At 34.2% G+C, this 12,901-nt stretch overlaps 1 protein-coding gene and 1 pseudogene across 1 annotated transcript; one reads left to right on the forward strand and one right to left on the reverse strand.

Moving 5' to 3' along the window:
• Positions 1-1,016: 1,016 nt before the first annotated feature.
• LOC140982936 (14-3-3-like protein GF14 iota) lies at positions 1,017-4,850 on the forward strand. The gene is made up of 7 exons (XM_073449727.1): positions 1,017-1,292; positions 2,428-2,734; positions 3,159-3,246; positions 3,357-3,466; positions 3,552-3,700; positions 4,323-4,381; positions 4,579-4,850. The coding sequence occupies exons 1-7, from the start codon at positions 1,220-1,222 to the stop codon at positions 4,582-4,584; spliced, it is 792 nt and encodes a 263-aa protein (XP_073305828.1). The 5' UTR covers positions 1,017-1,219; the 3' UTR covers positions 4,585-4,850.
• Positions 4,851-5,705: 855 nt separating this feature from the next.
• On the reverse strand, positions 5,706-10,954 carry LOC140983081 (pentatricopeptide repeat-containing protein At1g26460, mitochondrial-like; annotated as a pseudogene).
• Between the last annotated feature and the right edge of the window lie 1,947 nt (positions 10,955-12,901).

Raw genomic sequence — 12,901 nt, forward strand, 5'->3', positions numbered from 1 at the left:
TCCCGAGTCATGTTGCTCCGTCGTCGCTTGCTGTAATTAGTGTTTCTGCATAGGAAATGCCATTTTTACAAACACATTGAATGATCTGCCATTTACGATTAGTTTAAGGTTATGCATCGGTTCAGATGTCTTATGAATCCAAAGTTTGTTACTATAAGCAAATCGACATTAATAATACGGTATAAATATTAGTGATATGGTATGGATATTGCGAAAGGAATGTAAACATGTGCTTTTCAGTAATTAAATTTAATATATATTTTAAATTTAAAAGCACCAACGGTTGTGCTGCATTGTCTGACCCTTTGTTTCATGTCTTTTGGAAAATTACATTTTTCTCTCGTAATTTGTGCTTTTTTTATTTTTATCGTGTTATTGGTTAATTTATAATTTTACTTCAATTATCTTATATCTTTTTCGTCGGAGTGTTATTGTGATATCAGACACGTCAATAATGTTTGTCGCTATGATAACAATATTCGCTAACATATCATCATTTTTCGTCATCAATTATCATTTCGATAAAAAATAACTAAAATCGAAAATGAAATACAAAATAGTGAACTAAGTCTATAAATTGACCGATAACCTAACTAAAAATAGAAAATATATATTACATGAGAAAAAATTAATTTTTCTTATTTATATCTCAATATTAAAAAAAATTCTAAAAAAATATCCCAAATAAACATTTTATTTCTTAGAATATCATATTTCTTTTCAAAAGAAAAAGAAGTAAACATATTCAAATGTATCGTAAACAACGTGATTGGTTGATTGAATAAATGATATACAAAAAAATATCAAAATTTGTGTGAGACGATCTCACGGGTCATATTTTGTGAGACAAATATCTTATTTGGGTCATCCATGAAAAAATATTACTTTTTATACTAAGAGTATTACTTTTTATTGTGAATATCGGTAGGAGACCGTCTAACAAGATAATTATTGAAAAAACATATACGCACGTGTATCCTCTGCCAGTTTTCATAATTCCACTATTCACTCCCTATCTTTCCTCAAATTACGCAAGTGCCCCAATCCAACCGTCTCCGTCTCTTCACCTTCCATTAGCCCCCGTTTTCCGTGTATTCTCCATACAAATATATATAATAATAATAACCTGTATGTATAAAAAGCACGAACGAAGCTCTCAGTTTTCTCTACGTTTCTAAATCTTTGATTTGATTTTATTTGATTTGATTTGTCGGGGAAAATGTCGACGGAAAATGGGAGAGAGGATATGGTGTACATAGCTAAGCTCGCGGAACAGGCCGAGCGTTATGATGGTAAATTAATTTACATTGCTATGTGTATATACGTCGTTTAGTTGCGTATGATGTATGGTTTCCATTTTATATGTGTTTTTGTGTTCTGTAAGGATGTGGAATTGCCTCGTGTAGATAATTTTATTTCAGCATCTGTGTGTGCTTGTCTGTAAAAATTTACGGCTTTTTTTAGATTTGATGTGTGTGCGCAATCGGTGCAGGCATGCGAGTTGTGTGTGTGTTTCTGGTCGGAATGGGTTACAGTCGGGCACATGAGAAAATTGGTGATGTTGGTCTTTTTTTGTGCTGTAAAATTCCATGATGATGTGCTTGAGGTAATAGATTGAATTTTTCTATGAGTAGGTCTTTGTGAGACGGTCTCACGAATTTTTATGTGTGAGATGGGTCAACACTACCCATATTCACACTAAAATGCAATACTTTTTCGTGGTTCACAATAAAAATTAATACTCTTAGCATAAAAATTAATACTTTTTCATGGATGACCCAAATAAGAGATCCGTCTCACAAAATACGACCCGTGAGACCGTCTCACACAAGTTTTTGTCATTTTCTATAACCAATGATGAGGATGATATTTAATGTATTTTGAATATGCAAAAACTAAAATTCCAAAAAAAATGCATATAAAATCTGAAGATTTTTTTTTTTGGGTTTTGTAGGATGCTTTTGTTTGTGCCTATATTTGAGCATTGATTTTGGGTGCTCTATAAAGATATACTATTTCATTGAAGTAGTGTGATGTTGGTTTTCTAGTATATACATTAAGGATTGATTCCAATTATGTGTTCTAGATGTTTTAATTTTCTAGAAATCAAATCTCCTAGAATGTTTACACTATTTCTTGTTCAAACTTGGATATTCCTTCATTTGAAGGCTGATAGGATTATGAATTTCTTTAACATCTTTTGCTTTGCCATCTTGCGAATGCCTTTCTCCCCTCCCACATTTTTCCCTCTTACAAATGAACTTGTGTACTGTAGATGGAAAGTTGTAACTATGTTTCTACATTATTTTCGCAAAGTCGGGACTTGTCAATTACTTAATTGGGCTTTGCTAATTGGTAACGGTCAAACAATATCATCCACTTTGCTGGTCAAGCTGAATGGTACCGTTACAATTTTTTTTTCCCCAGAAATGGTTGAAAGTATGAAAAAGGTCGCAAAACTAGATGTTGAGTTGTCAGTCGATGAGAGGAACCTACTTTCTGTTGGATACAAGAATGTAATTGGTGCACGCAGAGCTTCATGGCGCATCATGTCGTCGATTGAGCAGAAGGAAGAGGCCAAAGGAAATGAAAACAATGTGAAACTGATTAAAGATTACCGGCACAAGGTGGAGGATGAGCTATCCGAAATTTGCTATGATATTCTTTCAGTCATCGACAAGCATCTAATTCCCTCTTCTGGTTCAGCAGAAGCTACTGTATTCTTTTACAAGATGTAAGTCAAATGGTTATCATGTTAAAATGAACTTATTCTTTCAATATTCTTGGTATAACTTAGTATCTTCTTCTTGCTTTGATCTGATTATGCAATCAAAGTGTTCCAATAGTCTTCTATCCAAGGTTCGATTAAATGGATAGTTTAAGAAAATGCAGTCTCTAGAAGCCAGGAAAACCATTTTTTGTTCATTTTCTCTAGTTCGTGAGTTTGTTGGAAAAAACAAATTTGTCACTGTTCTTTCCAAATGTAGCCTGGTCAAATCCAAACTTTTGGGTCTGTGTGTCAAGTTCTTTGCGGATCATTAAAGTTCAACAACTCTAATAGGTATTTGCAGGAATTATTCATTATTTTGGATTTTCTGCCTTCTGGAACATCAATTAATCAGCCGCAACTGACTAATTTCTGGCCTATTCTAATTCAGGAAAGGTGACTATTACCGCTATCTTGCTGAATTCAAGACTGATCAGGAAAGAAAAGAGGCAGCTGAACAGTCACTCAAGGGCTATGAGGTGTGTTGATTTCTCTGTGCATGAGAAACCAATATAGAGAAATAACTAATGAATCAGTCAATATGGCTTTAACTGTTTTCCTTAGCTATCTTGTTTCCATTGATCTGTAGGCAGCTTCAGCCACTGCAAATACAGATCTCCCATCCACCCACCCTATTCGTCTTGGTCTAGCTTTGAATTTCTCAGTGTTCTACTACGAGATCTTGAATTCCCCTGAGAGGTAATTTTATTGTTGTCTTTCATGGTTACTTGTGAGCGACTCTTTGAAGCGTTCTCGGAATCAAGTTGTTTAACAAAAATGGCAGGGCTTGCCATTTGGCTAAACAAGCGTTTGATGAGGCAATTGCTGAGTTAGATACGCTGAGTGAAGAGTCTTACAAAGACAGCACCTTAATTATGCAGCTGTTGAGAGATAATCTCACTCTTTGGACCTCAGATTTGCCTGAAGATGGAGGTAAGTGGTGGTGTATCGTTAGTTATTCGTATCTTCAGTTCAGTTAGTTTCATTCAAAAGTTCAAAAGATGTTTTTCCTCGCCTGGTCTTATTTTAAGAGTGGAACTGTTGATACATCATCTTAAATTCTCAAAATGATTTTTATTTTCCAGAAACCTTTTTCATATTGTAATAATTATAATAACAAGAATAATAATGATCCTGTTCAGAATCTTGTAATGCTTCAGCTTCAATAAGTTTAGTTGAAGGTGTTTCAGTTATGTTTTGTGCTTCATTTTAATTCATTTCAAAAGTTTTAAAAGATATCATTTTTAATATAATTTTAAATTATGTACTTGGAACTGCTGAACATAGATCTTCCTCGTTTATGTGGTTTTAGTGATGTCGCGTTTGAGTCATATAAAAATTGTGATAGTATATCAATATGCTGGAAAAATAGCTTGAAACTCATTTAGAAAGAAATATACATGTCAATTCATCCACCAGACCAGAGCATATATCTAACTGAGTGTTAATTTTTCTTCAAACTTTCAAAACAATCTAAAAATCTTGAAATTAAAATAAGCCAAATTCTTCCTAAAGTGATTAGCTAACGCTAGAAATTGAACTTTACCCTTGGCAGGGTCAGGTGAGGAGAACAACAAAGGTGAGGAATCCAAGGCAGCAGCACAACCGCCTGAGGTAAATAACACTAAATCTCATCCCAACTTGCCTATCCATTTTTCCTTCAATTCAGATCTCGCGTAATTATGTTGCAATCCATGTTTTTTTATTGGCAATGAGAGCTGTTTCTTGAATCATTTTCAAAATCATAACAACACACAAATGCGATACTGTTCTTCTTTTGTTAAGATATTGTCATTGTCTCTCTTTTGCAGAATTAAGGACTAGACTGCACCCAAATCAATAATATATATCAAGTACTTGTTTTTGGTTCATCTAAGCACGAGACGGCCACATTCGAAATGCCAACAATCCCTTTTGTAACGATTACCACAAGTTGCTACCGCGATAACTTTTGTTTTGGCTTCTGAGAAATTCCGTTTTATCAACTGAGTATTTAAGGTAAGAATATGATTTATATGCAAGGACAGGCGTATCATATTTTTGATGGTTTATGAATATTTACGTGTTACTACTCATTGAAGAAGATTACTTGTTTTCTTTTATATAAGCTTTTACAAACCTCATACAACATGGAACAGCCGGAGAACCAAATCGAAAATAAAGAAACTTTTTAAGCCAACATTTTTTGGTTAAGAAGTAGAATTGAAGTAAACGTCGATTCTTTTAAGTTTTAAAAATGAGATAGAAGGATTTAATTTAGGAGAATAAAAGCCATGGTTGGCCTTCGAACCAATTTTTTTTTTTAATCAAGGATAGACTATATCAATTACAAAAGTTGATCCAAGCGCACATAAATGCAAAAAACTTCTAATATCCAGTGTTCTAAAAACCTACTTAAGCGTGTTTAAGCTTGAAGTTCAACAAAAACGCCCTACTTCGGAAAAAAGCGGAAAAAAATGATCAAACTGTATTGTGATCGAATTTATTAAACGTGTTTAAGAACAATTAATCACATATGTTTATTTTTTAATTTTTTTATTTTGAAAGTGTCTTTTTATTTTAAAATAATAAATTAAATTTATAATTTAGATGTTTATTTTTTAATTTATTATAATTAAATATGTCAGACAATGATTTGACAAATATTTAGCATTTTTTAATGTGATCTAATTGCAAAAACAAATAAAAATTATAATTTTGAGATTTTTATACATTTATAAATATGAAAATTAATACATCATACTTAAGTTTATCATATTTATGTATTATTTTATCTATTTATTGGTTTGAGATAACTATAATTACACTAAAGATAAAAACTCTTTTTCACGCTTAAACCCGTGCTGATCTCGCTTAAGCTTGAAAAGCTTGGAGCTCGACATCCGTGCTTCAAGACGCTTCACGTTTTTTTGGAACCTTGCTAATATCTAACGTCCCGTTCAAATCCTCTAAACCTATTATTCCTCGAACGAAATGAAAGAACACATAGTTCCTTACATGTAAGGCAAGACAAAGAAGAAGCTGCCTTGTAACATTCATCCTGCTAAGGCCCAAAAAACTAATCCGTCGGAGGTTCCATAATTTACAAAAGCCAGAGGCCGAACAACACGAATCGCAGATAAATTTAAAAAGAACTAGAGAGCCTACATCTTCCGCATAGTGTACAGAAAAACATATAAAAGCAGGCATCACAAGGCTGTCTTTTGTTGAGATGTGAGCAACCATATCTTGAAAACTTACCATCATGTGTAATCTGTACTATACTGAAGATTAAACAGAAGGTCCCTGCGACCCTCTGTACCCATTCGAATTTTAAATTGCCTGCTTATTGATTCCACCTTGTCATCAGATTCGTAGTCCATCTCTCTAATGCATCGCCTACGCACCTTTTTTAGTATTCCCTTTGAGGGTTCAAATCCTGCTTGTACCTGCTCGAGGGGTTAAATTCCAGTTCAGGGATAGGTTCAATAGAAAATTGATAAAAGCTAAATGTGGTGTATCGATTAAATGCAAAATTTACCATATCATCAATCACGGTGAGAGCAGCTTTAGGATCCCGTATAATAAGATGAGCATCAATAAGTAGACTATATGTCATCATATTTGGTTCCATGCCCAATCCAACAAAGTGTTCAAATACTTTTACAGCTTCATCCCTCTGCATTATCAAAAAGCCCTTATGATTGATTCAACAGAAGTGCGAAACAGTATTTAGGGCTGGATCAAAGGAAGCGTTTAATTCAGTATGAACATGTGAACATGGCCGTGTACAATCACAGTTATGATTGATCAAAAGCTACGATAATATATGTTGCATGCATCATCTCTCTGAGAATCACCATCTATCTGGTTTGACCCTCAGGTTACACAAGTGGTTTTAAGAGAATAAGCCTTGTAGGATGTAAAAACTCTAAAATAATAACAATAACAAGAACTTAACAGTAAAAAATAAGTGACTTGAAAATACTTCTTCAATTATCTACTTTAAGTAAATCTCTAAATGTCAAATGCAAGATAGCCGATAGGCCAAACAGGGTATTATGCGGTTGTGAACAAGGGGAAGCGAGAGATGCACATCTAGTTACCTTGCTGAGTTTTCCGAAGGCACATATCAGGGCATTGTATGAATGGATATTTGGTGTCAATCCAAAATTTGCATCAATTGCGTTAAAGGTCTGATAAGCACGATCAAGATCCCATATATTTGCACATCCAAGAATGATACAATTGATGGCAGCAATAGACTTGTACGGTGGATTGCCTCGACTTAAATTCTCCAGCTGATAATAAACCTAAGCGAACACTTGAAAAACAGAGTCAACTATAGGACATTTTGAGGGCACATTACACTCTAACCATGAGAAATCATGCAAATCCAATAGAGGTACCAGAAAATATATAGGAAAGGATTCCATGTCAAGTTCGAGTTTTGGTCCTCAACTCCGAAAAGAAGGCAGAAAATTTCAGGCCCGGGCAATTAGCTAGAACAAGAAATGATTTCACATCATGACCTAGAAGGTTTGCTCTTCAATATTTAAAAAAAAAATTAAACATACGTAGCAAGCTTGAAAAATATGAAACCATAACGCCATGACCTAGTTGGTTTGCTCTTTGAGTCGAATTTTTTACTCGTACTTCCAATACCCCTAGCAATCAAAAAAATTGTCTACTGACTCTGAATAGATTTCATGCAAGGCTAAAAGGGCAACATGCATTGTTATATGTATGTAACTCGAAAACATCTGAAGAATAGTTGCCGTTATCATTCTTAAAGGGTCATATTTATCCAACCTGAGATTAATTCATTCAAATAACATAGCTTACATGAGGTACTACTCAATTATGCTGAAAATACCGATGGACTTAAATCAGGACATTAAAATCAGTATCTTCTATCCAAATAGGTAGGAATTCACTTAAAAGATTTTGCTTGTTTCCCCAGTTCAGAAGATCCATTCACAACCGGGAACAATGATTTCAATGTTTTTACCGACTTTTAACATTGACACGTAAGACTCCAGAGACAATGATACGAGATATTCTCACGATATCATTTTTCGAATGCTCTAGCGACTGAAATTCTTCTCACACGGTTCACTATTTTTGAATCAATGAACATGGTCGTATTGATTATAATTATTTTGCATGCACAGAAATCTCATTTGAATGCATGAGGGAAACAACCTGTTGACCCTCGGAAACTTAATGACTGTCTTACGGAAATGATTACATAAAAATACTCTACTCGTCGAAAACATGCATGTCAAATTAACCAACACTGACTTGCATCGTATGTCACAGCACCGCACAAGAAGGCACAAAATTTCAATAAATGATTTTTATGTTTGACACCACTCCACCACCATCTCAAAAATTCTAATGCTACGGTTAACCTTCTAACAGTCCACAAGTTACAAAATGAGTTCGAATATGTGATCACTTTCCTTCGGTCCTGACATTTGACTTTCATTGTGATATTACAAGGAACTAGTTTTGCCACATATGACATGCCATAAAACTCTAACATAAGTGACATGCAAGTATGCAGGTATTAGGAATCTGGCCTATGGCATCTGTCAAGACAAACAATAAAGAAGCAATTTTACCTAAATTGCGAAGATTAACTATTCATACTCAACAAAAGCTCAAAAAATATGCATCTAGACTCTAGTCAAAAGAACTCACTGAATCCAAAGTCTCGAAACCTTTCTTGGAACATGCTATTACAAGAGGATTCAAAGATTGAAACGGGGAGAATAGGTCTTCTCCATCTGCGCTTTTAGAATTTCCATAAGCACTCTCAAATTCATGCAGAGTACTGAAAGCCTTCTGTAAATTCCCCAAATTAGCATGGGCATCCATTTTTGCAAGATAAGCTTCAGGACCAGGAACCTTCTTGTTACGCAGTGAGCGCTTTAGAACAGCCCATGAACCATCAAGGAGTCTAGAATTGTAAGTTCTACTAGCAGTTCCAAGAGCAGAGACAACCAATCCTTCATTTATAGAAAGATGTTTCTCAGGCCGTGATTTCTCCCCTCGAGCAATCCATTTNTATATATATAACGGGGCCAGTCAAAAGGATATGCACCTTGCATCTCTCTATAATTGATAACAAGGTGTCCAGTCTGGCATTTCTAGCACAGCTTTGCACACAGTCCGTGAATGCATTCAGTGACAGCATATATCCAGATTTCAAGGTCAGATCGATGTACTTCACAGCAGAGTCAATCTGGTCATTTGAAAGAAGCATGCCAATGACTAAGTCATAAGACTCATCATCAGGTAGAGATTCTTTGTACTCTATTCCTGTTTGGAGCATCCTGGGGTCAATTACATAAATCCCACCATAATATTATTTTCGTGTCAAGTGAAAATGGTTTCAATTAATAAAACAATAAGCAATAAAATTCCATAAAGAACAACAGCAGAAAGAAGATTATATGCAACAAAACACCACGAGAAAGCAATGCAGAAGTTTCATTCAAAGCAACAATAAAAGGGGCTGAACGAGAAAAGAGAACATGAAGGAGAACCAATAAAAACACAGACACACATTACTATTATAAGACATAATAAATAAATAAAGGAGGTGGATGGAGCTAACAAAATCTTCATTTTTAGTGAATAGTCGCTGAAAAAGATTAACTTGAAGAGGAAATATAGAATAGGAAGGGGAAAATGGAGTGAACGATAGAATTGTGTCAACCAACTTACCGAAACAAAAGAGATTCAGATAGAACTTATGGCATCTACGGCAATTTTCATTTTATTCTTACCTAACCAAGTGCAAAATTTTTCACCATGCAACAAAATTTTATCATGACAAAAAGATTAATTAAATTTTTCTCACAAAATTTTATTCTTACCTCTATCGTCTCATGACAACAATCATCATATTTGATGCATAGGGCAAACGGAAAGATATAAAATCATAAAAACCATCACCAACGGAAGCATATTAAGGGTATAAATCATGTTGAACCATGTATTCTTAGACTATAAGAGAGACATTCAACACTTACTTTATATTTCCTATTGGGACATACATGCTCAACACAAGATAAAAAATTTAAAGAAATAAGGGAGACCAAGTTTATTCTCCAGCTCTTACACTTACATCTTGTCTTTGACCGAACATCAAGAGTTTCTTTATCCTCTATCTCTAAAATTACAAGTCAGATATCTTCTCTAATCTTATAGACAGAAGGTACACCGCCCTAAGTAGGATATCGACCCTTAAAGAAGCCACACAACTGCTTATCCCCTCCGTGAAAGTATCAACTAAAGAACAACATCCAAACAAGAGTGCAACGACAAATCTGGTCAAATTAACATAAGATCTATTGCCGCTCGAGAAGTCATAAATTTTTTCAGTTAATTTTTAATCCGGAAGATCACAACTTTTTTCCAAAGAGAAGTTGCTAAAAAGATTCAAACCTCTCAATCAATTTCTCAGCCGCGAGCGCTTCACCAGCCTGTTTCATAGTCTTGAATACAAGATTATACGACGCGGCATTGGGTACGATCCCGTAATCATCCATTTGCGCAACAAGGTCCAGTAGCTCTCCCGCAGATGCGCCGATCATCAAATTCGCCCGCAAGTAATGATTATAAAGGTTCACATCCGGCTTGTTGGGCTTACCATTCTTATCCAAAGACCTAATCCAAAACTCAAAAAGCTGTTTCATTTCATTCCATCTCTGCGAGGTCATCCAATCAGCGAACTGATTCATCAAACTTTGACCGTCCAGCGATTGAGAAAGAGATTGCATACGCGAAGTCGAGGTATTTTGAAGAAACCCTAAACTGATCGGAATAACCGCCGCATCGGCAGCGGATGCGGAGCGCACAGGGCTCCTCCAGTTCTCATTGTATAGCGGGCTTCCAGAGGCCGGGTTAGGTGGCAGAGGCGTTTGCGGCTGCGTATAAGGCTCAGGCTCAGGCTCAGGCCCAGGCTCGGCCAGCAGAACATCCTGGTGGAGATGGATGGAGGTAGTAATGTATCTCAAGTTCCGCCGTCTGATCAACGGCCATGATCTGGCGATTAATGCCATTGGCGCCATTTCCGGCGAAATGCTTAAACGCAGATAGTCTATACACGTATGAATATGTATCTATTTCATCGACGAAGCTCCACTGTCAGTCCTCTGCTGCTAGGGTTTTTGGAGAGAGAGAGAAGATTATATTTTTTTTTCGGTTTTGGAAACATTTTGAGTTTTGGGAAATGCTTTTATAGTGTTTTTAATTTAAAAAAAAAAAACACATTGACTTTTTGTTTAATTTTTATTTTAAATGAGCTCGACTAAAACAAATCAATTTGATCTATATTTACTTTATATTTTTGGTAAAAAAAAATATTACTTATAAGATAGGTTATGAGGAATTTAGTCTTATAAAATTAATCCGTGAGACAGTTTTATGAGAATTTTTGTATTTTAATTTAATTTAATTTTTTTATATTCAAAATATAATAAGAAGTTTGATATATCGTACGTGACAAGTGCAAGAACTTTCTCCAGATAATTGACCAAATATCACTTCTAGCTTAAAATAATTATAAGATTAGCTATTTTTCGTTAATACAAACAAAACTCAATAATGTCCTCAATTATCTTTCAAAGTTAGTTGTGTTGGATTGCTGGATTTGAGATGATAAATTTCAAATCAATTTTTTGTCTCGCTTGAATGAAAAAAACTTAAGATTATATATGGATTGAGTCATTTGAAATCCTTGATTTCGAATTTATTTTTCATTGTTAAATAAGTTAAAGATTTGAAATCCATTGTGAATAATGTAAATAAATCTGAATTTCATTTGCGTAACTTATCTAAACAATTAAATATATTTAAATACATGGATTTCAAATGCTTTCATCCAAACACAAACTAAGTCAAATCTACTATATTAATTGGATGTTTATTATTGTCTTGTTTTGAAAATTGGATAATTGTCTTATTTTCCTTTTTGGATGTTCTGGACACTTTATTTTGAAGATTTTATTGTGTTTAATCTTTTAAATATATATATATATATATCTTATCTCATTATATATTTGAATAACATGCCTATTTTTCATTGTCATATCTTGAAATTTGATATTAATTATGTTTGGTTATCCTATATCAGATTTTAGGAAAAGGATACATGTATTAGAAAAATGTCTTAGTTTGTGGCGTAAATTTTCTACGCTCTACATGTGATAATAATGAGATGTATGTGGTATTTGTTTAAATTTTTGAGGAGATTTCATACAGATACAGACTTGATAATTCCTATATTATGTTGTGAAAGTGTCACTTGAAAAATACGACATGACTTTTCATTCTGTATCGCGACAACTGGTGTAACAAGATTTTGACAATACCATATATCATTCTGATGTTGAGAGTTTCAATTTCTACTGTGCACACACACTCAAAACTTCGTGATTCATTTGTCGGGAGAGGAAGGTGACATTTTCGCAGAGAACAATCTGAAGTTTCGAAGGGAGTTCAAGTTGGCAGATATTGAAAACGAGTGGTGATCGTCAAATAAAGTCTATTGTATTTATTCTTCATAAAGACGTCATTAGAAAATAATGAGTCTTTTAATTTGAACAAGACTTTGTATGATCATAAATACTACTGTTATATGCAGATTATATGTTGATAATATGAGTTTGTCTGAAGAAGTTTGATAAACTCAATAAAAAAAATTTTGATGTGATTGATTTGGGTGCTGCAAAGAAAATCATTGGAATGAGGATTTTAAGATATTAGGTGAATGCAACCTTGATGCTTGAGAAGATTCCTGGATGTAAGAATACACTTGTTTTTTATTTATTCTTTTAATTCCAATTTTTTTGTACTATATTATCGTCATGATCTTATTGGCTCTGGTATATTCCACAACAATTCAAGACAAATGTGCCAACACTCAAAAGAAAGAAAGAATCCTTGACTATCACTTGGAGTGATGTAGAATCTAAAAGAAGTCAAGAGGAGAACGAGGAATATGTTAGCAATCATATTGCTTTGAATTTCTATATAAATTTGTTTGGGAAAAAAGTGATGAAAGACTTCTTCCTTGAACCAGTCGTACAAGGTGTTGCAACAAGCAGTGGAACTACATCAAAAAAATTTGACTTCGAGACC

This window comes from Primulina huaijiensis, chromosome 8, assembly GCF_012295235.1.
Source record: "Primulina huaijiensis isolate GDHJ02 chromosome 8, ASM1229523v2, whole genome shotgun sequence".
In the NCBI taxonomy this organism is placed as follows: Eukaryota; Viridiplantae; Streptophyta; class Magnoliopsida; order Lamiales; family Gesneriaceae; genus Primulina; species Primulina huaijiensis.